Source organism: Ochotona curzoniae, unplaced genomic scaffold (assembly GCF_017591425.1).
Source record: "Ochotona curzoniae isolate NIBS_2020 unplaced genomic scaffold, NIBS_Ocur_1.0 scaffold_4683, whole genome shotgun sequence".
In the NCBI taxonomy this organism is placed as follows: Eukaryota; Metazoa; Chordata; class Mammalia; order Lagomorpha; family Ochotonidae; genus Ochotona; species Ochotona curzoniae.
In genome coordinates, this window is record NW_024467121.1 from 6,752,479 (window position 1) to 6,777,585 (window position 25,107).

The window sequence follows — 25,107 nt, forward strand, 5'->3', positions numbered from 1 at the left end:
TCGCCGCCCTGCGCGGGCGCGGGGGCCGTGACGTCAGGCCGGGGACTGGCCGTCGCCGCGAGACGGCCGCGTCCCGATCCCGTCGGTTGCGCGGGCGACGCGTGTACACAGAAACGGACCCCGACGGCGGCACGGTGGCAGCTGCGGCTGTGCCTCTCGCGGATTCACGGGTTCCCCGGGCGCCCAGGAGCCAGGAGCAGCGGCAAGCGCCATGAGCCAGAGGCAGGTGTTTCAAGGTAGGGCCGGGGAGCGCGTGGGGCGCCCCAGCGGGCTGGTCCGGGTCACGGGGCAGCAACACCGACTCTGACTCCTCCACAGTGTTCGAGCAGTACCAGAAAGCCCGCGCCCAGTTCGTGCAGATGGTCGCCGAGCTGGCCAACAGACCCCAAAACATCGAGATCCTGCAGAACGCGGGTGAGCTGACTCCCGACCCCGTGGGCGCCGTGCTCCTGCCTCCTCAGCCCGCTCCTCATACCCTGGGCGACCCTGCTCCTTCAGGTCTGCCTTATACCCTCTGGGGCTATCCCCAGCCTCTCCTCGCCCAGCGCGTCTGGCCTCCCTTCCCAGTGCCTCAGCTCCCCACCTCATTCCAGCTTCTGGCTGAACTTTTGCGGGAGCAGCGGGATGGGGTCGCGAGGAACGTGTCCCTAAGCTTCCTACGCCCTCAACCCACAAAGGCTTGTAGAAGCGCCCCTTCTCCTGAGCGGATCCTTGGGATGAAGTTTCCAGACTGGTAAGAGGGGCCCAGAGTTCCAATTTCCTTCTTCATTGACGTCTGGCAAGTGTCAGGTTGAAAGTCAAGGCCTTACGAATTGCCTGGAAGTCATTTTACATAAATGAGAATCTACCCTAATCAGATACATTTTATCCGGGTGCCAGTGCATGTCACCGTGCCTTTGATCGCCTTCGAATTCTTCACAGCAAAGGAATTCCAGAGTGGTTTGCACATTATTTCTCAGTTCACATTAATGAAAGGGGAATATGCTTGAATCTTTTCCAAGAGATTTAAAGTGGCTAAAAGCCTGCCTTTGCCTAAATCCTTATGGTATCTATCACCGCAGTCTCTGAGTCCGAAGTCAAGGAGAAGGCAGTGGGACGGAAGGAGAGAGGGGTCTTATCATCTGTGAAAATGAACAGACAGAGAAAAATCATGGTCCTCCCTCTGTGTGACCAAGGGTGGTTCTGCCACTGAACTGTTAGGTGGCATTTTATTACTACTATTCGTGAGAAATCTTGTTTATAGAGTGTGATGATTAAAACTAATCTAAATCAACAGAGAAATAAAGAATAATGACAGAACAAGGATATTTGTAGAGAATGCTTTTTTTTTTAAGGGGAATTACATCTGTGATTTCCCTTGTCGCTGGGGTTTTGGTGTTTATTCCGCATGTGTTTTGACTGCTGTGTGTGTGTGGGGGGGGTAGTATTTAGAACAGAGAAGGTGCATTTTCTAACCTCTAGAACTTTCTAGCCTCCAGTTGGAGATAATTGCGGATTCATAAGCAGTTGTAAGAGATGGTATCAAGGGACTCCGCCCAACCCCTGCACTCAGTTTCCCCAGTGATAGTAGCTTGCCAAACTGGCAGACCACACCTTAGCTGGGGTGCTGACCTTGATAGAAACCTGTAGAATGTAGCCAGGTTCTCCTGGCCTTACTTGTGCTCCTTTGTTTGGTCCAGAGGCAGCACACTTTCATCATTACCAGTCTCCCTGGTGCACCACACCCACCTGCCCTTCCCAAGCCTATTCTGCATTTCTCAAAATTCTGTCAATCTCCAAAGTGATCATTTTGTTTTTTGTAGTTCTTTCCTGTGGATGAATTTTCTCTTTCACTCTGTCTCTCTCTTTTGTATACTTGCATTCAGACTCAAAGTGCCCAGAATTATACTGTGCTCGTAGTGTTTCAAATATACTGATTAGATTGTTAGAGCACATCACATTTTTAAATGCTGTTAATAGTTCAAGTCCACTCCTCCCATCCCCAGTCCTACTCAATGGCCTTGTCAGTACAGAGGAACATTTGCTTTCTGGTCAATATTTGCAAAGACAAATTCAAACTTACTGTTTTAAATGGTCAAATAATTGATATATTTTTAAACATTTTTATAAGGAAAGATTGAAGTATAGGAGTACCACTTTTTAGCACAATAGGAGCAGTTTGCCTCTTTCATAAGAGTGCAGTGTAGACTGTAGAATGAACTTAAGGTTAAGTGATGATTGCAGTTTTTCAGCCATGACTTACTATGAGCTCTTACATTTACATTCTTGCTTATGAAGGAATGAAACCCAAAAGGAATACAACTTAAAGTTTTAGAACTGTCTGCACTCCAATGTCTTAATGGCATGCTAAGATTTTTTTTCCACCCTGAGGAACAGGGAATGAATTTCAGATTATCTAGGTTAAATTCAAGCATTTCTTTAGTAATTTGAAATATAGCATCCATAAACGAGTAATACACTATTTTTCTTTTAATTAAAAAGAAAGATGTAATTTTTAATGAAGAGTTTTCTTTACAATAGTCAATAACTTAACCATGCAAATGGCTTGTTCTTTTAAAAAAATTACCACGACTTACATTTTTTTCAGTAAGTGTCTTCATTTTGGTATCACATTGCAAAGCATTGCATTCCTAACTTGAGCATATTGCCTATATAAATGGGAAGATTTTCAGTGTTTTCTTCCCTTTCACTATATATGGGATATGTAAATATATATCACAGATCAAGATAACATGAAATATATCATGATGTTCTGATCAAACCAGTAATTCTCTAATAATCATTGAGTTCATCTATATGAAAAGAATTTTAAAGATGAAGATTGTCAATAGATTTTTCTCACTTAAAATTTCTGATCTTATTGTGTCTTTGAAGTGCTAATTAGATGGCTTGTCTTATTAAATATGTTCAATGTCATTGCAAGTGTAATTACAACGAAGTGTTGTAAGATTTCCCATTCAGAGTATTTGGAAAAGAATGTTTGATTTCTAATCAAAGTTTCTATGAAACACAGCTTTGTACAAAACATTTATAACCTTGAAAATTTTGTTTTTTTAAAGAAATTGAGATTTTATTCCTTCTAAATCAAAAGAACATGCATAAAAACATTAAAAATTAATGTTTATTAAATATTTTTGTGATCCCTCAAAGCATGTATATTTGAACCATTACATCTTGCGGCTATTTAAAAATGAATTTTGAATCTTCTTCTCCCTTAATAATTAGTAACACACGATTATAATCATAAAGATAATACACTGTGGCTTACCAAGTATACATTTTCAACAATTGCAGCTGGTTGTTTAGTTTTAAAAATTAAGAAACATTTTTTGGCATATTGAAATACCAGGCCACCCTTAGGTGTGTTTAGGAGGTCTTCTGAAATAAGCAACAAAACTCAGAAAACTTTTTTTAAACTGTTTAGTTACAAAAAAAAAAAAATTCTTTTAAGCCTGATCTTTATACAACTGAGGTAAAGCTTAAAAATATTCTGTAATGCTTTACATATAACATGTAATAAACTGGTAAGACATAGCAAGTCAGTAGTTAGGCACATTTTCAGAAGAATAGTAATAAAGAAGATTACATCATGCTTTAAATGTGCATGTGCAGAAAGCTTATTTGCCACTTAAGGCAACTAAGTGGATTCAGAATTCATGAAAACAAGCAATATATGTTGTTGACATAAATTTATTTTAAATTACTTCTCTGGAGCATACTGAAAGTCTTCAGATAAACTAAAACTCTGGTGTGCTATAAAAAGAGATCTTAGTAAGCATTTATAATGTATTTAAAACTATTATGTGTGTAAAACTCTCTTAAAAACTTGCAGCCTCAATGGGTATCGAAACAAAGGAAAATCATCAAAGTGACTTCAAAAATGAAACAATCATGCTATTTAAGTTCGAATCTATTTTATTGATATAAAGAACTTATAGTTACCAATGTGGAGGACAATTTACTAAAACATTGACTTTTTAAAAAGATAATGATAGAGAGATTTACTACATATGTTTAAAGGAAAAATATGCTGGGGGGCTATAGCAATTCGGAACTTGTATGCACTTGACAGTATGTCCTAAACGCAAGAGTGTTCAGAATTTTCTATGTTCCCAACTCTGTCTACATGGATTTTTTTTTTTAAAAGACTTATTTGTTGGGGCTAGCATTGTGTGGTAGCGCAGTATCCCATCTGAGCAGTTCAGGTTCCATCTGCTCCACTTCCAGCCCAGCTCCCTGCTTGTGAACCTGTGCAACAGAGGCTGGTCCAGGTACTTGAACCCCTGTCGTCTATGGGAGAGACCAGTGTGGGGTTTCTGGCTTTTGCCCTTGGCCTGGTCCAGCCCCAGCAGTTGTGGTCATTTGGAGAAGGAACCTAGTGGATGAAAAATTTCTTTCTCCATCTTTCTCTTCCTTTACTTCTCTATGACTCTGTGTTTTAAATAAATAAATAAATCTTAGAGAGAAAGAGAAAACAGAGCAAGGGCTAAGATCTGTTGGATTTTGGAAAAAAATAGATAATTGAAAAAATTCAAGTTATGAATGAACCTATAAAAGTTGAGCTTCAAAATGGCAACTTTTGTAGGTTAAACATTTTTTAAAGATTATTTATTTATTTATTCGGAGGGCAGAATTACAGAAAGAGAGGGAGAGACAGAGACACAGAGAGATACTTTCTGTCTACTGCTTTGCTCATCGAATACATGCCAGGGCTGGATCTGGGCTGGTCTGAAGCCAGGAATCAGGAGCTTCTTCTTGGCCCCCTACATGGGTGATTCTCCACTGCTTTCCTATGCTAGTAAACAGGGAGGGGCATCTGAAGTGGTGCAGCCGGGACTCAAACTGGCACCTATGCAGAAATCTGGCATTGCAGGTGGCAGTTTTGCCCTCTGTGCCACAACACTGGTCCCTGTGGGTTACATTTTACTCTTATAGATGAAATCTTTGATTTTTGTCCCCAAAGTTTTAGAAAAATTGCTTTGCTCTACCGTAATTCCATTTGACAGTTGAATGCTATCTTAGGGCCTTTCCTCTGCTGCCTCGAAGCTTTCCCTCTAGTTCTCTGCCCAAGTGATTTCCACTCATTCCCATTTATTCATCTGAGAAGTGAGGAGGGAAGCAGAGAGAGAACAGCTTTTCATGGACTGGCTCGGTCTCCCAGTGACCCCCAATGGCTGAGGATAGACCAGTCAGGAACCCAGGGCAAGTTTCCCTCGTGGACAACCAGGACCAAACCACTTGAGCCACCTTTCAGCCTTCCTGGGTGTGTGTAATAGCAAGAAGGTGAAATAAAGAGTGGAGCAGGGTCTCAAACCCAGGTGCTGCATTCTGATCAACACATAAGTAAATGTGGGTGTTGTGAGTGCCAGTCCTTGGATCCCTTGCAGTGAGTGAAGTGGCGTGATTTATACTGCCGTTGCTCCTGTGATTTCTCTTTCTTACCACAGCTGTGATTATTTAGTTTGTTTTCCCCCCTCGAGCTTTAAATTCCATGCCTACCACAATGTTTAGCAAAGAATAGGAGTTCAAGATGTTTAAAGAAAACAAAAAGCAAATTGTTTTTGCAAGTGTACATTTTTAAAAAGATTTATTTATTTATTTGAAAGTCACAGAGAGAGAGAGAGAGAGAGACAGAGAGAGATCTTCCATTCACTGGTTTACTTCTCAGATAGCCGTAACAGCCATGGACAGGCCAAGCTGAAGCCAAGAGTCAGGAGTTGCATCTGGGTCTCCCACACTGGTGCAGGAGTCCAAACAGTTGCACCTTGCTCTGCTACTTTTCTTAGGTCAGCGGAGGTCTGAAGAGGAAGTGGAGCAGTGTATGATGGGTGTCTGTGTGGGATGCCAGCATTAAAGGTGATGGCTTTACCTGCTATAACCACAAAGATGGCAATGTACGTACACATCTGTTTAAAAATCAGAATCTAACAGCTTAGGCCTTTCTTAAAATCCAAGGAAGCTTGGATAATTGTCCTCATTACACAGCGAGTTAGTGGCTGAACTGGAACAAAACCTGCTTCTTCATTTCTGCTTTATCATGTGTTTTGTTTTTGTTTTAGCTTTACCCTTTAGGAATTAGTAAAGTATTTCTAGATGATTTCAGTTCTTTTTTTAAAAAGATTTATTTATTTTTATTGCCAAGTCAGATATACAGAGAGGAGGAGAGACAGAGAGGAAGATCTTCCGTTCGATGATTCACTCCCCAAGTGACTGCAATGACCAGAGCTGAGCCAATCTGAAGCCAGAAGCCAGGAGCTTTTTATGGGTCTCCCACTCGGGTGCAGGGTCCCAAGGCATTGGGCCCGTCTTCAACTGCTTTCCCAGGCCACAGCAGGGAGCTGGATGGGAAGCAGGGCCACCAGATTAGAACTGGTGCCCATATGGGATCCTGGTGTGTTCAAAGTGAGGACTTTAGCCGCTAGGCCACCACACCTGGCCCCATGAGTTCTTAATAAAACTTGATGTTAACTGTTGAAACAAGCTCTATGTTTAGGTTTCTTAAAAATAGCTGATTTGAGGGCCTAGCACAGTAGCCTAGTGGCTGAAGTCCTCACCTTGCATGTGCCAGGATCCCATCTGGGTGCAGGAGGACAGCCCAAAGCCTTGGGACCCTACACCCGAGTGGGAGACCCAGAAGAAGCTCTTGGCTCCTGGCTTTGGATTAAATCAGCTCTGGCTATTGCAGCCACTTGGGGAGTGAATTAGCAGACAGATCTTTCTCTCTGTGTATCTGCCTGTCCAATAAAATAAATAACTCATAAAAATAGCTTGTTCTTTGTTCTTTTTTCTTTCTTTCTTTCTCTCTCTCTCTCTCTCCCTCCCTCCCTCCCTCCCTTCCTTCCTTCCTTCTTTCCTTCCTTGCTTCCTTCCTTCCTTCCTTCTTTCCTTCCTTCCTTCCTTCCAGTGCAGTGTGACAGACACAGAGGGGTAAAGAGAGAACTCTTCCATCTGCTGGTTCCCTCCCCAAACAGCCACAATGCCTGGGGTTACTCCAGGCCCAAGCACTTGAGCCATCTTCTGTTGCCTTCATAGGTACAGTAGCAGGAAGCCAGATCAAAAACACTCAAACTAGTTGTCCAGTATAGGATTCTGTTGTCCAAAATGTTACTTTAACCCGATATGCCACAGCACCAACGATTATCAGATGTCCAATAATTGTGTAACTCTGGTTGTTGAGGTGTTCTTGGGGGTCATCATGGGAATTTGAGTGGGGGACTAATCTTAACTGGGAAGTTCCTGGTGGTCTGGGGGCAGTGGTGTAGTGAAATAAGCTAAGCCTCTGCCCATGGTGCCAGCATCCTGAATGGATACCAGTTCAAGTTCTGATGTCTGCACTTCTGATTCAGCTCCCTTCTTATGGCCTGGGGAAGCAGGGGGAGGATGATTCAAGGCCTTGGGCTCCTGCGCCCGTGTGGGAGCTTGACTCCTGGTGTGGACTGACCCAGCTCTGGTGGTTGTGGCCATTTGGGGAGTCAACCAGTGCATAGAATACCTCTCTCTCTGTAAAATCTGCCTTTCAAGTAAAAATAAACACATTTTTAAAGATTATTGATGTGGCTTGAGGGAGTGGGAGTAATATTTAGGGCTTAAGGGTGGGCCGTTAGACTCCTCTGACTCCCAAGGAAAGTCTTTTCAAACAAAGGATTCTTTCAAAGCACCTGAAAGTCTGTAAAACACTGGAAGCTGAGGAGCAAGGTGGCCTTGAGGGAGCATTGTCAGTCTGAGAATCTGCTTAGATCGAGAGCCTGCTGAGGGGCCTTGGAGGTGGGGTGGAGTCCAGCTAAGAGGAAGGTGCCTGATAGACTCCTCTGACTCCCAAGGAAAGTCTTTTCAAACAAAGGGTTCTTTCAAAGCACTTGAAAGTCAGTTACAGAGAGAGGGAGGGACAGCCAAAGAGATCTTCCATCCAGCGGCTCACTCCTCAAGTGGCCTCAAACAGCCAGAGCTGGGCACGTCTCCCACGTGGTGCAGGGGCTCAAAGCCTCAAGCCATGTTCTGCTAGTTCCGGTCTAACTTCCCATTTCTACCTATTCTAATCTTCTGCAGACAGATGGATGTGATAGGTACACGATGAAAGAGAAAGCGTAACAGAAAAGGGACTGGGCCTGGCACAATAGCCTAGTGGCTAAATCCTCACCTTGCAGGCCCAGAATCCCATATGGGTGCTGGTGCATGTCCCGGCTGCTCCACTTCCCACCCAGCTCTCTGCTTGTGGCCTGGGAAAGCAGTCAAGGCCCAAGGCTTTGGGACCCTGCACAAGTGTGGGAGACCCAGAAGAAGCTCCCGACTTCAGATCGGCACAGCACCGGTCGTTGCGGCCACTTGGGGAGTGAATCATCGGCTGGAAGATCTTCTTCTCTGTCTTTCCTCCTCTTTGTATATCTGACTTTCCAATAAAAATAAATCTTAAAAAGAAAGAAAGGACTAATTCAAAATTTGTGTCTTTCAACTTTCAAACTAAAATGAAATTATGTCTGTGGAATGATTTGGGGTAAGTGAACAGTTTATTATTTTTTGCTTTTTAAGATCTGGTCTTATTGATTTACTATTTTATTTTTTTAAAGGTTTGTTTATTTTTTTTCCCATTCTTTGTGTAGTTGTAACAGGAATGTCCCCTGTCGGCAGGAGGTGGCTGCATGCTGTGGGTAAGCCCCCTTGCTGCACTGGGAGCCCTGGCTTGTGCTTCCCACCACAGACTTGGACAACAGAGCTCCTCCACTGGCCACCAAGAGCATCAGCTGCCATTTACTTCCGATGCTAAATACCAAGCTTGCATTCATTGTGCACACCAGTGAGTTTCTGGCAGCCGGTGACTGGGGAAGAAACAGCAGGTTTACCTGAGAGGAGCTGTTGACCTGGAAGAGGCCAGGGAAAAGAAGCCTGATTTTGGGGAGAAGCAGCTGTCTGTTTTAGTGGGAATATAAAGGAACAAAAATCAATGTCAGTCAAAAAGCAATATCAGCTTTTATTCATTCTCTTTTTAAAATTATTATTATTATTATTTATTGGAAAGGCAGAGTTACAGAGAGGAGGAGAGACAGAAGGACCTTTCATCCACTGGTTCATGTCTTAAGTGGCTGCAAAGGCTAGATCTGAGACAATCTGAAGCCAGAAGCCAGGAGCTTCTTCTGGGTCTCCCACACGGGTGCAGGGTCACAAGGTTTTGGGTTGTCCTCTGCTTTCCCAGGCCACAAGTAGGAGCTGGAATCGGAAGTGGAGCAGCCTGGATATGAACTGGCACCCATATGGGATCCTGGTGCATGCAAGGCAAGGACTTTAGCCACTAGGCTACTGTGCGAGGTCCAGCTTTTATTCATTCCAAAGGAATTAGGAGTTGTAGACTCAGTTTCAGAGGATAGCCGTGTGACACTGGAGTTTTATCTAATGCAGCAGCATGGCCAGCATTAGTGTCCAACGAGGGAACCAAGGAATGGCCAAGGGGGCTGTGCGCAGCTGAGCTGTTGACGCCGGCAGGCAGGCTGTTCTGCCTGAATCTGGCACGAAACAGCACTGCAGCCGTATGTGTCACCCAAGATACTGCTTGGCAGCCTCACTCCACAGCAACAGCACACGCACAGAGCTAAGTCTCAGCACGCTCCCGTTTTCCAGGAACTCTGGCTCGCCTGGGAGCATGCCTGCTCCTGTTCGGCAGGTGCCTGTCTGTGAGTTTCTGGATAGCTTCACTGCACTTGGCTGGCTCAGCCGCGGCTGATGTGATGTGATGTGATGTGATGTGATGTGATGTGATGTGATGTGATGTGATGTGATGTGATGTGATGTGATGTTCTGTGTGTGTGCCCTGCTTCATCGTCACTTTGGGGAGATTCCTCTGCATACTTCCTTTTATCCCATTGGGAATGCTGTGATCCTCCAGGGCAGACACGAGGGAGCCACCAAGTGCTTGTCTCTACTGATCTTCAGTAACTTCTAGTTACCAGGACACGAGTGGGTACCTGGCTTAGGGGAAGTGTGAGGGGACGTTTGACTTAAGACTTGTCTGAGTTTATTAGAGACTTGTGAATTTAAGGTTACCAGTGACTCACAGATATCTGATTTCCTATTTTAAAAAGTACCTCTCAACATAATGTCATCCATTTTGCTTTAATTTAACTAATTTACCTGAAAGGAGAGAAAAACCGCATTAATCTTCACATTAACTCATTCAACATTTAAGAAATGTTTGTGGAGTATCCAAGTACCGGATGAATGCTTCAAGGCTGATTATTTGAAAATAACTGCCTGATGTCTGCCCTCAGGGAGTTTATTTGTTACTGGGGAGAAATGTAAACAGCTTTTATTTGAAGGGCACCTAACTCAGGCTTTAGGAAGGAGGGGCAGTGGTCAATGAAAACATCTGGGAGGAGTTGATGCTGTCCGCGCTGCCTTCTCAGGGCTTAGCGGCATGGAACTGCACTCAGGTGGAGGGAACAACAAAAAGGTGGTGTAGACAGAAAGAACCAGTGTGTAGGTGTGGCTGGACCCAGGAGTAACAAGTCGAGGAAAAGTCGGCTGTGGCTGGAGAAGAAAGCAGGCTGGATCACAGAGGGTTTCATGTGGAGCTTAGGTTTCTCCTGTAACTGGTGCAGAATCCCTGAGGGTTTTAATTAGGGCAGTGATTGGGTCCATTCAAAAAGATGATAATAACAGTAGTGCGGAGACTAGGATAGAAGAGGTCACGACTGGCTCCCCAAGACTGTATGTTCCTTTTTATTTCAGCAGTTATGTTGCAGAAGAGACATCGGGAAGGTAAAGTCTGCAGAAGCTAGTTCCTTTGGAGAAGCGGCAGGTTAGAGGTGGAAGCGAGCCGACCCTTTGGCTTCTTGTCTCGCAGGCACATGGAGTTGTTAACCAGGGCTACAAAAGGCATTTCACTCTTACAAAGTTGAGATGCAAGCGTGTTGGAGATATCCCCGCATCAGTGACTGTGATAAGCAGTGTGAATGTAGCAAGCTGGAGACAAGGAGAAATCTGTTCTGGAGACAAAGGTCTGGATATACAGAACTTGTATGATCATATGCAAATGATATTAAAAGCGTGTCTCATGTTTATTCATTCCCATCATTTCATCTGGAGTGTAAGGTAAATTGAACTTGCCATTAATGTTTTGATCTGTATTTCCACTCTGTTTACGATCTCACAGCCAGCAGTGGCTGTGATCATGTCAAGGGTCAACTGTACTGAAAAAAAAACAAGGATCCCTTTAATACAGCAATCATGGAAGACAATTGTGATAGTTTTCCTGTTAAAATAGGAATTCAGTGGATTCTAGCCTTTGGATGCATCCCACACACGTTGGCCAGTTTTCATTGGTGGATGGGGTGTGATTGACAGCGAAGAGGAGAAATGGGAGAGGTCAACCCTGAAGCTATAGATAGTAAATCCTACTTCAGAGGATTGAGTGAGGATTAAGTGGGTTAGTATCCGTGCATTTCTTAGCAGAGCGCTTGGCACATGGGAAATATGCCAGAGAAGCAGTTGTTAAGGAAATAAGCAAGTCTGTGATGTGGTCTCTTGCTTTCTAGTGAAGTTGCAGGCTGCCTCAACTTAGTTCTTAACTCACCCTGATAGAAACTGATCACCCAGCATTTTGAATCATAATTGACTTTATGATTGTGGCAGTGAAAAGCAATGTTACCAGAAAACAAGGCAAACAGGATATGCCATGCCAAAATCAAATGTAGCAGTCGTGGCTAGAGGTGTATAATCAAAGAAACCAATCATGACTTGAAAATTCTTGTTCTAAAAAAGGCAAGAGAGGAGCACAGATATTTTCAAGTAAAATATGACCAACAAAGGAAATGAGAGCAAATTATATGTAGTTCACATGTGTTGTGAAACTTTCTGCAGTAAAAACATAGTCATATAAATGAAGGAATCATAGGAATAAAAATGTAAAATTCCCTTCAAGTAAGGTTGGTAAGTGTGATTGTAAACAGACTGTAGTAGAGGAACAAATAATACTTAAAGTAATATTAAGGTGGATGACCATTTCAAGGGCAAAAAGCAACATGTGTTTAAGTAAGGAGTAGCTGAATAGTCAGACTGTGCTATGTAATTTGAGAAGTAGAAAAGAAGGTTTTTGCTTTTTTTTTTTTAATACAAGCTGTGTTTCAGAGATGTTTATGAACTTTATTGAGGCTACAAGAAGTTATTCATGTAAAACAAACTCAAGAACCACATAGAGTGCTGTCAAGGATCGCTGCCATGGTGCGCAGCCTCAGGGAGCAGCTTGCCACCTGATGCCCAGGAGTAGCATACCCTTGATGTGTGCAGTGCCCAAGCAGTAGCCATACATGGCACACCTGGGAACTGTTCACTCTTTGATGTATTCAGCTCCCTGAGAGTCAGTGTGGCGACCGTCATCCCATCCCACTTGGAACAATATCCCAGGATTTAATGTGAGCCACAGATGATCTAATCCAGCCCTCAGATGGCCTTTCTGGCTTTATTTCTTGTCACACCAACCCTCATACTTTATTTTTCAGGCCAGTATGAATTTATTGAGGTCTCTTCAATAGTCTGCAACAGGCTTCTTTTGTCCAACATGGCAGCATTCCTGATTCCTCCCTCTTCATAAACCTCTCCTTGGCCATTCACTTCTCTGCTTTCCTTTGGTTGGTGCCACTCCCCAGGCTCTCTTCAAATCTGCTCGGTTCCTGTTGACTTCCTGCATGGTGATCGCACCTCCACCCTTGTCCCCCTGCCACCCTTTCTGCCCGCTGTACCCAGAGTGGTCCTTCCTTATACACAGCAGGTTTGATCCTCTCCTTGCACTGACATTAATGCTTAGGCAAAGTTCAAAATATTTCAGTCATTTTCTTGACACCTCAGAGATGTCTCCATGGATCTCTTTCTCTCATTTCCCAGCCTCTTACCTCCTCACATACAGTACAGCCACGCTGCCAACTCAGCTTTATTGGCATGTCAGATGTTTTCTACTTCTGCACATGAATTCATTCTGATTGGAATATTCCCCAATCCTGTCCCTCTCCACTTGCTCCGATTGGTTTCAGCCGGCACTCAGCCTAACAGCCTTCTGACGTTGGATGTTACTTCTGCCTGGTCACCTCAGTGTTCCTCAAAGCCTGGATTCAGTGTTCTGTTGTATATTTGCAGAAAAGCTCTATGTCTACATTTGCATGCATTGTGTGTTGGTATTATCTTTTACACTCCTTTATGAATTGCTTAAGATCAAGAACATTTTCAGTTTCAACACTTTGTAGATTCTTATTAGCGGTTTCATGAATGAATTATTCATTCTATACCAGTTCTACAATATATGGTTTTAAAAAAGGACTCTGCCTATGGGACTGTGAAACCTAAAACACCTCGTAATTATAATAAAAGGTATTTATTAATGGGACATTTACTAATAATAAGGTAAAAATACACTCAACTTGGGAAACTGATGAGTGCTATAGTTTTATAGGAACCAATGGTATTTATTTTATCCCAGGTAATCTTCCTAGCATATTAGAAATTTTAACTTTTCATTCTCACCATTTTAGTCCTGGCCTGGCCCTAATATTTTTCCTTTTTTTTTTTTTTTTTTTTTTTGCGATTGAGGAAATCAAGCACCAAGCTGCTAAGTGTCCTTGCAGAGGTCCCAGAGGTAGGCGGTGGCAGAGCCCAGGTTATAACTCAATGCCTCTCCCTCTAGGCACATGCTCTGAACTACCTCACTCTGTTGCCTTAGGATACAGGGAGGCATGTATCCTTCTAAAGCAGGAGGTATCCATGATGCTCTCCTTGGACCCCAAACAGAATGCTTCGGTCAGATAGAAACACTGAGAGTTCACTGGTGAATCCTTGGTAGTGTAATTGGTTAACTGGATGAGAAAAACCACTTCTTCCAAAAGTGTGAATGAACAGGAGTTTCATAGCTAAAGTTTACTGCAGCTGAAAATCAAACATAATGCTGGGATTTTAATTTTTTTTTAAGTTTTGTAAACTTTGAAATAATACATATCTGAATTTTACTAATCTATTAATTTGAATGGAATTGGAAAGAAAAATAAGTGGTAGAAATCAATTTAGGAATAAAAAGCAAAAGAGAGGTTCAAAGGACACTACCGAGAGAGTGTAAATGCAGCCTTCAGAGCAAGAGAAAAAATTTGTAAGGCAAAAGGTGAGGAAGAGATGCATAATCAGAACGTGAACCTGCACAGCTCAGCAGCAACAGCAAAACAATCCAGTTCAAAAATGAGCAAAGGACTTGATAAGTTACTCCAAGGAAGAAAAATGACGAATAAGCACATGATAAGAGACTCAATACGTCACCAGTCGTTAGGGGAATGCAAATAAAAACCACAACGAAACACCACTTCGTGCTCATTAGGATGGCTCTTTCGAAGAAGCCAAACCAAAAGCAAATGTTGATGAGAATGCACAAAAGCTGGAACACTTGTGCTTTGATGGTGGGAATATAAAACTACAATGGAAAACAGTTTGACAGTTCCTCAAAGAGTTAAACGTGAGGGCAGATGTTTAGCCTAGCAGCAACATGACAGTTTAGAGTTGCATGGATCCGGATTCTACTTCTGACTATGGCTCCTGATTGCAGCTTCCTGTTACCGTGGATCCTGAAAGGTAACAGTGATGTCTCCATTCATCAGGCTCCTGCCCACTCCCACCCGCATCTTCCATGGGAAGTCCTGGATGGAGTTCTTGGCTGTTGCCTGTGGCTGGGGAAGCTCAGGACTGTTCAGAATGTTGGAGGCAGTGAACCAGCAGATGGGAGTTGGTGCTCTCCCTCTCTTTTTCTTTCTGCCTCTCATTTTTTCAATGCAAATGTATAATTGTTAATTGGATCCAGCAAAAGGTAAATCTACAATTATCATTTGATCCTTTGGTGTGTACTCCAGTGTACTAAATGCCTCTGACTTGTATACTCAATAACAGTTCAAATAATAAAAATTCTATATAAGTTTTACCACAATGAAAAAAATAAATATAAACTTAAAAACTTAACAAATAAAGGAAGATGGGAGCAGTGTTGTGGCACAGTGGGTTAAGCACCCGTTTATGACACCAGCATCCTGCATCAAAGTCTGGACTGTTCTGTTTTCCATTCAGCTGCCTGTTAATACGTCTGGGAAAGATGCCCAAGTGCTTGGACCCCTGCCACCCACATGGGAGACCTGGATGGAATGACTGGCTCTTAACATGACTCATCCCTGGACAGTTCAATCATTTGGGAAGTGAACCAGCGGGTATAAGAACTCTTTTTCCTTTCCTTCACTCTATCACTTTATTTTGAGTAAATGAAGTTTTCAGAAAAAAGCAGGTGGTAGGATGACTAGGGCAACAAGAAATCTTTATCAAGATTTAAATAGATCAAATGTTCAGTTGGCAAACATTCATGCTTATTTTGTATATTACATTTTACTTATTTTTATGTTATATTTTACTTATATTGGGATGTCAGAGAGAAAGCATGAAAACTATAAACTGAAATTTCAAATATTGGGAAATCTATGATAGATTGGCTGAATACTATAACCAACAATAAATACTTAAAATTAAGTACTATAACCCCAGAAAAGTAAACTCACACTTTAAATTTTTAAAAAATATTTCTTTTATTTTTTATTAGAAAGTCAGATATACAGAGAGGAGGAGAGACAGGAAGATCTTCTGTCCGCTGATTCACTCCCCAAGTGGCTGCAACGGCCAGAGTTGTGCCTATCCAAAGCCAGGAGCCAGGAGCCTCTTCCTGGTCTTCCACATGGCTGCAGGGTCCCAAGGCATTGGGCTGTCCTCTACTGCTTTCCCCGGCCACAAGCAGGGAGCTGGATGGAAATTAGGGATGGCAGGATTAGAACTGGCACCCTAATGGGATCCTGATGAGTGCAAGGAGGGGACGTTAGCTGCTAAGCTACTGTGCTGGGCAACTCTTTAAATTCTTAAACATACATACTTAATTTTAAAAATAATCCAATGTGAAAAACTCAGCATGGATTGGCTGGATTTATTTCCTAATTGTATCTGTAAAAACAATGAAACACAACCTTTACCTAAATGTATGAAGTGGGCAAGGGAAAGGGAATACTAGAACAATCAGGCAAAAGAAAAGCATGGAAACTATTCCAAGCATACTTTATATATTTTTGCCTCATGAACAAATTTCTTGTGAAAAGTTTGTAAGTTGACTGAGTATTGACCTCTATTAAATAAAATGATGCATACTTATAATAAGATGTCAAATAATCTGATGACAGTGACCACAAAAACAACTCAATTCAAAAATAGGTAAAGGGCTTTTGTAGGCATTTCTCCAAAGAAGGTGCACAAATGGCCAATAAAGCACATGAGAAAATGGTCAACATCATGAGTGCTAGGGAAATGCAAATCAAATCTGGGAGATGCCACCTTACACTCCTTAGGGTGGCTATGTTCAAAACAGTAAAAAGAGTGTGAAAATAACAGATTCCTGAGGATGTGAAAAAATTGGAATCCTGAAGGGAAGATGGGATGATGCATGTGCTGGGCAGTTCGTCAATGGTAGTGGCTATGCCACATTGTGAAGGCACACAGCATCACACAGCTGTGCACTTTCTAATGGAAAATTGTCTTGTTTACATTTTAGCATGTATCACTTTTATTGTCAACGTTTTATCACATAAAACAAGGTAAAACAGAGCAAACTACAAAGAAGAGCTCAACAAACTGTCAAATCCAATATTATTTTTTTTTAATGATTTATTATATTTTTCTTTTGAAAAGCAGTTACAAAGAGAGAGAGAGACAGATGTGTCATCCCCTGGTTCAGTCCCCAATCATCCTGGTTGATCCAAAACCAGGAGCCAGAAGCTTCTTTCCATACTTCCCACATGGATGCAGGGACCCAAGGACTTGAGTTATTCTCTGTTGCTTTCATAGGTCATTATTAGGGAGCTGGATGGCCAGGGGCGGCAGCTGGGATGTGAACTGGTGCTCATATGGAGTGCTGGAGCCCTTGTGTACGATCTTCTAGAAATAACATATCAACAGCTGTCATTTCAATACCTTATTCTGTGTCGTGAGATATTTCAGAAATTATTTTCTTAAAGTGTAGCTGTAAAGGCAACGCTCATGAGGGTGGGGCTTAGGTAACATGAACTTTGACACAGAGTGAGCAAGAGCCTGGGTGCCTGCGGGGCCAGCCAGCTAGCTTGTGTGGGAGCCATCCTTGGGACTGTGGACTTCCACAGGATGAGCTCGTCTAGCCAGCTGGGACAGAAAAGGACGACCAAGTGAAACCGGAACATGGGGAAAGCTGGGCAGGTCTGACAAGCACCATTGTTCTCTGCTGTGACTCTTCTGGTAGAACCGTCTCTCTTACTTTGACCTACTAGTGTTATTGCGAATGTTTTCTTTTTGCTGTATTTCCACTATGTCTGCATAGTACATTATAAAGCAATCCTGACCTCATTTGCTTTTATGCGTCACTCAAATATGCTTTCAAGGAAAGATGTAGTGACAGTAAGTTGAATAACCTGGTGTAAATTAAGTTTGCAAAGCCAAAGAATGCTTTGTTGGGTTTGGGTTGGTCCCACCTTCCCTGTAACCTTAGCCTACCACAGCACAGTAAAACAGAAGGAATACCTAACGTCTTTCCAGATTTTATAGCAAGGTGAAGTAAATAAGAAAAAAGATGGACTACCTCATGAAAGTACCAAAACGTGCCTATTGACTTCCTTTCTCCTATCCTTTCGATTTTCAATACATACTGACATTATTTAACAATAAGGAGGATTGTTTGAATTCTAACCTTACTCTGCCATTTGTTAGTCATCCCCAATTTCCTTATCTGTAAAACAGACAGACGAACAGGGTTTGCTAGGAAAGTTTAGTGAATTGTTTTGGAAAGTCTGAGCCCAATGCTTGTATAGTGTGGAAGTGCTCAATAGAGTTTGTTTAAACAAAGCTAGCGCTTACTTAAAATCACTCTAAAATATCATATCAAAAACCATCAATTGTTGAAATGATAATGATTCAATTCCTACTATGTATTTAGTCCTAGGATGAACTTATGAGAGCTGATAACACATTTTGCTTCCTTAACTTGAAGAATTTATTTGGTAATAGTACTCATACATTTTTTTTTTGGTGAATGTGAGGCCCTAGCCAAGTGGCCCTGCCAGCTCCCTCACTCTGAGATAAAATCCTGATAAAATTTCTACAATGAAGTGTAAATTCAGTTGGAAAAAGCAGCAGCACCAAACGAAAGACTTCAGCGAGAAGAAAGGACCTGGCTTGGGTCTCAAAAGACAAGATTTGCAAAGGGGCACAAAACCCTTCCTGCCCACCACGACCTCCACAGCCTTCCTCAGGGCAACGCCTCTGACTGGGCTCCAAAGCTTTTGTGGCTTCCGTGTGGCACTGTGCGTTTCATAATTCTGTGTCTTGGCCAGTGAGGGGTATCCGAATGTCCTATTAGTTCTTAATGGGTAGCGTGTATGGGTGTGATTTTTACCTTTAATCTTCTTGTCTGTGTGGAAGCTGAATTACATGTTTACTTTTTAATTTAAAGTTTGCTGATTCCTGCTTTTTCGGGATTTAACTCAGGTGTCATGTCTTTGCTGCGGCCGCTACTTCTGGACGTAGTCCCTTCCATTCAACAGACGGCTGCACTCGCCCTTGGGAGGCTGGCCAACTACAACGAAGACCTGGCAGAAGCAGTTGTGAAGGGCGACATTCTTCCACAGCTTGTTTATTCGATGTCTGAGCAGAATGTAAGAATTTGATTTTATTTTTTCAGGGAGCAGAATCAGAGAGAGCTATCTGCTTGCTGGTTCACTCTCTAAATGGCCATAAGGGTCAGAGCTGAGCTGGCCCACAGCCAGGAAATGGGAACTGAAATGAAGTTTCTCCCATTGGTGGCCAGAACCCGGTAACCTGAGCCATCGCCTCCGCCTCCCAGGAGGCTGGCGTCAGCACCTAAGGTGCTAGTTGAGTCTAGGTGCTCTCATAGGTGATGAAGGTATTTCAACTAGCTAAGCCAAATGCCTACCCCCTAAGGTAACAATTTTTAAAACATGAAGTTGCGTGTTTTTATTTGGAGGGTTTTTATTTTGAGGGTTTTATTTGAAGGTTTTTTATTTTGAGGGTTTATTTTGAGGGTTTTATTTGAGGGTTTTTATTTTGTTTTGTTTGTTTTATGATTTATTTATTTTTATTGGAAAGGCAGATTTACAGAGAGAAGGAGAGACAGAGAGGGAAAGATTTTCCATCTGCTGGTTCATTCCCCAAAAGGCTGCAAAAGCTTGAGCTGAGATGATCCAAAGTCAAGAACTTCTTCCTGGTCCTAAAGCTTTGGGCCGTCCTCTGCTGCTTTCCCAGAGCTCAAGCAGAGAGCTGGATGGGAAGTGTAGCAGCTGGGACTAGAGCTAGCTGCTGGTGGATGATTAGCCAGTAGAGCCATCGCTCTGCTCCCTGTGTTTTAGAGACTTTTTAAAAAAAAATTCAGTAGTGTAGGCACTACTGTTTATAGGTATCAGAATTTTTAGAATGATAATACAACCTTCAATTGAATCAAAATATCTCTACTGTTTTTTGCTCTTAGGCTAGTATGTAGTTGTTTTTTTTTTTTTTGCCACTATTGTTAATATAGGAAGGAAACAGATTTAAACCTTTCCAGGAAATTCTACGGAAAGTTATATTTCTGTTTGTGAGAGCGTTAGACAAAGCTCTAGGATCTGTTTTAGGGAGTTTTGTTGGGTCCTACACAAATAAATGGTTGCTTTCAGGACTCCTGGTATGCAGGTGAAACCTGGTTAGTGGCAACAGTGAAAAGAGGCCTTGAAGCAAGGGGTAGAAAAGCAATCCCAAGGAGAGAGAGAATGTGTTTAATGGAAGGTTTGATAAAGCATTTGTTACCAAGTGTACAAGCAAGTCAGATCTTGCAAGCTCCGTGTAAAGGTACCCCGGCTTTCTTCCCCTCTCTGGCACCACTCAGCGTTTCTGTACAGTGTCGCCTGCCTGGCTGCTGTGATCACTAAGGACCTTCTGTAGGTAGGGTTTTGAACTGTTCTACTGGTTTTTCATAACCATGCACTACATCTTTCCTGACGTTTGGCTTTAAGATGAAATCCCTATTTGGGTAGAAAAAAAGACAGCTCAATTGAAAAATGGACAAATAATTTAAATTAGCATCTCCCCAATGAATATCTGATGAGATCGGGTATGTTCAGGGTGGTCTGGCCATAGACCCCAATGAATATCTACAAAAAGCCAATCAGCATATGAAAAATACTCAAATGGCATTAGTCATAGAAAATGCAAATCAAAACGATAATAGAGTGTCATCTCTTCACACTTAGCAGGATGGCTACAATTGAGAAAATACATGCATCAGAAGCACAAGTGTTGCTCAGGATGTTGAGGAACTAGGCTCATCATCCCTGGCTGGCAGGAATGTAAAATGGTTCAGCTGCCCTAAGAAACAGTTTGGCAGGTCCACAGCAAATTAAACATTGTTACCATATGACTCAGCAACTCCACTCCTAATTCTGTATCCAAAAGAATTGAAAACAGGTGTTCAAATAAAATATGTACACAAACGTTCATAGCAGCATTAGTCACAACAGCCCAAAGGCGGAAGCAGGTTCAGTCCATCAGCAGATGAACAGATAAGCAGAGTTTGCTGATCCAGGTATCAAAAGGAATAAGGCATTGCTAACCGCCTCACAGACGAGCCCTTACAAATGCCATGCCAAGTGAAGGAAGCCAGGCTGGAAAGGCCACAGATTGTAGGATTCTATTTTCATGTAATATCCAGAATATGCAAATCCATAGAGACAGAAACAGATCTGTGGTGTGCCCGGGGGCCAGGAGAGAAAGGAATGGGGAGTGATTGCTCAACCCGCCAGGCGTGGCTTGCTGGGGCAATGACAGCATTCTCAAACTAGGTTGTAGTGACGGTTGCACAATACAGAGAAAGCACTAGATTTTGCTGAATTACACACATTATAACTGTTAGAAGGATAATTAGAATTATATCTATTTTACCAGGCTACAAAAATAAATAAAAATAAATCCAAATTTTGCAGAAATTTTCTTTGGTTTTATAGATGGACAGACCATTTACTAATGCTTGTAATGGCTCAACAAGGAGTCACAGAAATTCTATTTTTGTTATGGATTCTCCTGTCGTTGGACTTTCTTTTTCCTAGGCACTTGGCTCTTACCTTTCAGAGCAAAACCTGCCTATATAGGCCACATAAAAGGCTCTTGGCTGTTTTCTAGGTTTGGATATATGTCTATTAATTATATAGAGAGCACAATAAGGGGGGGGGGTGTTGGCAGGCACAATGGCTCAATTGCTTAATCCTTGTTTGTGCCTGGGAAAGCATTGGAGAATGTCCCAAAGCCTTGGGAGCCTGCACCCACATGGGAGACCCAGAAGGAACTCCTGGTTTCTGGCTTCAGATCAGCTCAGCTTTAGCCATTGTGGTCATTTGGGAAGTGAACCAGAAGATGTTTCTCTGTCCTTCTCTCCTTCTCTCTGGCTTTCCAAGAAAAATAAATCTTAAAAACAACAACAACAAAACCAACTCAGGGGCAGAAAAATGAGATGGCAGTGAGAACATTGGGGGACATGAGGCATTTTTACATGTCTGTCTCCTTCACCTGTTAGCTATAAGTCATTTCTCTGTATTTAATCTCTTGATTTATGAGGTACCAAGTCTTGTGGTTTTTTTTTTTTACAAGGGTTATTTATTTTTATTGGAATGTCAGATTTACAGAGAAAAGGAGAGACAGAGAGAAAGATCTTCCATTCCTCGATTCACTCCCCAGGTGGCCGAAGCCAGGAGCCAGGAGCTTCTTCTAGGTCCCCTACGCAGATGCAGGGTTCCAAGGAGGGGAATGAGCTGGTTGGCCGCCAGAGAGATTAGCTGCACAGGCCGTCTGTCCCACTGGTCCCACGTGCCACACTAGCTTTCCCTTGAAAGGCTGACATGCACAATCTGGTTATTTCCCTATGCATTGGTGAACAAATGCTTATGCTACTACTTTATTTTATTTTATTTATACAATCTCTATGTGCATGCCTCCGAATAAAGCCTTGTGCTGTAATTTCAAGTTTACCTGGTTTTCAGTTACGCTGCTGAACACAAGTGCTGGTGAGGGTGGTGGGGACCTCAAACAGCCAATATGACCATGATGGGGTATGCTGGGGTGTTTTCTGTTTTCTGTATCCAGAAGCTTCTGAGCCTTCTCTGTGTTGATGTCATTGATTTGGGCCTCCTGGGGTTTGCCTGTCCTGCCTCTGCAGCGTTTCTACAAGAAAGCAGCCGTGTTCGTGTTCCGTGCGGTCGGCAAGCACTCTCCACAGCTGGCTCAGGCCGTGGTGGACTGCGGAGCGCTGGACATCCTGGTGATGTGCTTGGAAGATTTTGACCCCGGAGTCAAGGAGGCTGCAGCCTGGGCCCTGGGATATATTGCAAGACATAATGCAGGTAATGGAGCATGTTTTAAAACAGGATTATTACTGCTCGGATTGATTGGATACATCTGGTTTTGCTTACTAAGCCATCGATGGGCTTTTAATGATGTTTCTGTTCATTATGAGAGAGAAATTCTGAATGATGGCCAAATTTATTGGATCACATATAAAAAAAAAAAGAAAAAAAATCTATGCACTTCAGTCTCTTTCTGAACAAGCCTAAGAGAGACTGAAAGAAGGGGAGGCAATAAAAGTGGAACTGTGGGGGTGTAAGTGGAGTGGAAAACTGGCTCAGTTAGGAAGATAACTTTAGTTTGTCAGCCCTCCAAGGCTATTGGGTCTTTGTTGTCATGTGTGACAGGGTGTTCTAGACCAGCCAGGAGTCATATCACATGTGGATATAATTTATATTCATCTCTGATGGGGCAGGAAGGAGAAGGAGAGAAGGAGCCCTTTGCTTCTCCTAAGAAGTAACAGCTCAGGGATGTTATCCAAAGTGGCCTTGGCCCCTTGTGACTCACTTAGAAACACTCGGGGACAGAACTTCTCCCATCCCTTTGTCGACACAGCTCATGGACAAACAACCTAAGAAGAAACACAACAGTTTTTTAAACCGATATAGGCAAAAATGATGAACTTTGCCAGTGATCAGCAAACCACAAATTAAGATGTCAGTGAAAATATGTTTCACTTGTAGCATGGTTTGGAATTTGGAAGAGTAAAGTAAAATTGTAGCCACTAATACTCATAGCATCAGATAGATTTGAGTTAGAGTCCCATTCCTGACAAATGGCAGCTGGGTGGCTTTGTGACTCTTGGCTGCTGCATTTAAGGAACTCGTGTGTGCTACATCTTTTCTTATTACAATATAAATTGGTTAAGATAATTTCTGAGTTATAACAATTAATATAATAAACAGAAAGGATCGTCCAGAACTCTGGGCAAACTCTAGACAGGAATATAAAGTACTGTATTTAAAAAATGTATCTAATGCATTAGGTAACTATGCATTGTATTAACTGAAAGATGAATCATGTGGTACATTTTGTACAGGAGAAAATTTTTTGTTTTTAGTGATTATCTTCCATCTCCTGGCTTGCTCCCTATGTGGCTGCAACAGCCAGAGCTGGGCTGGGCCAAAGCCAAGGGTCAGGAGTTCGCTCCACATCTTCTGCATCAGTCACCAACACCTGCTGCTTCTGTAGCACATTATCAGGAAGCTGAGCTGGAAACAGAGGTGGGCCTTAACCAGACACTTGAAAGCTTAACCCTCTGTGCCACAACATCTGCCCCCTGCTTTTTTTTTTTCTTCTTAAAAACTTTATGAAACCAATGTATTTAATCAATATACTGTTGGTGCAGAAATACAGGAGGAGGTGACGTATACAGTTGTAAGAGGAAAGGAAGCTCTATGCTTCATCAAATACCTCCTCTGGTAGCCCCTGAAACTCCTTTAGTCAGAGGCTCTGTTCCTGCTCCAGCACCTGTGGGAGAAATATCACCAAATGCGTGAGGGTGCGTGAAGCTCTGGGATGATGGTGCATGAGCAGTGTGGAAACAAAACAGGCTCAAACAGGGCCTCGTGGCATGCTTCTTGGGTTTGAACAAATTTATTTCTTGACTTGGCTTATTTTCCAGTCATTCACGTTATCAATCTACATACCACACCTCCTAGAAATTGAAGAAAAAAACCCATTTTGACTTTCATTTGTGTTTCTAGAAGCACATTAGATTTTGAAGCATGAAAGTATTCCAACTGCGTCCTTATAAACATCTACAAGAGTGTTTATCAAAAGCTCAGGACTTTGTTAGTTTAATTGCACTTTGAAATAAGACTTGCTCAGAAATGTGTCTTACCATTGGTTTTTAAATCCATTAGAAAATAAGAGCTGTTATTTTTGTCAGCTGATTCTGCAGTTAACTTTTGACACCTATTTTGCTGGTTTGTTCTGAATGTATAGAATAAGAATTGGCACATTTTGTTCTAGATACACACTCTAGCTTACGAAGATAGCCTAACCATTTGTGTCTTAGTGCTATAAACTAGCCATTGAATATTGCTCTGGATCTCTTTAGATTTCACAGGATGATTTCATCACTGTGGTAAGTTACTGGTCGTGACTTGTTGCACATTTGAACAAGTGGCTAGTGCTTCTGAGCAGCCAAATTTTAAATGTCATTTTAATTCCCATTTTACAATTGGAACTCAGTGTAGTTAAGAGAAAACTCGAGGTATGATTGAATCAGCTTTGGTAGTTGAGCCTTCTCCAGCTGTGAGCTTTGTGAGATCTATTGAGCATGTATGAAAACTAAGCAGTTACTACACCCTCTAGCAAGAGCAGGCCAGGCTGAGCCAAGGTGCAATACCTGCTGGCATGGCTGGGAGCAGACCTGGTAGGGAACTCCTCTGCTTGGCTGCTGCTTCTACTGGTGAGTGAGAGCCGGGACAGATCTAGGCAGGGCTGCAGTACCCATCAGCCAGCATATGGGCTGGGCCTGGTAGTGGGCCAGGCTGGGATAGGTTGGGAACATGCCTGGCAGAGGCACTGTAGGCACTTCCCTGCTGGGCTACAGCTCCCACTGGTGAGTATGTAAGCCAGAGCTGGGGGTGAACAAGGCTGTTGCACCTGTTGGCATACATAAGGGTTGGGTCTGGGGATGGATCGAGCTGAACTAAG

General features: G+C 42.6%; 1 protein-coding gene across 2 annotated transcripts in view; it reads left to right on the forward strand.

Annotated features, from left to right (window-relative positions):
- Positions 1-211: 211 nt before the first annotated feature.
- Positions 212-25,107, forward strand: part of SPAG6 (sperm associated antigen 6) — a 56,311-nt gene continuing 31,415 nt past the window's right edge. For both annotated transcript variants that reach the window (XM_040968084.1, XM_040968085.1), the window contains exons 1-4: positions 212-236; positions 319-414; positions 18,550-18,716; positions 22,259-22,442. In XM_040968084.1, the coding sequence (XP_040824018.1) occupies positions 212-236; positions 319-414; positions 18,550-18,716; positions 22,259-22,442 (472 nt within the window). The remainder of the gene's footprint in view (positions 237-318; positions 415-18,549; positions 18,717-22,258; positions 22,443-25,107) is intronic.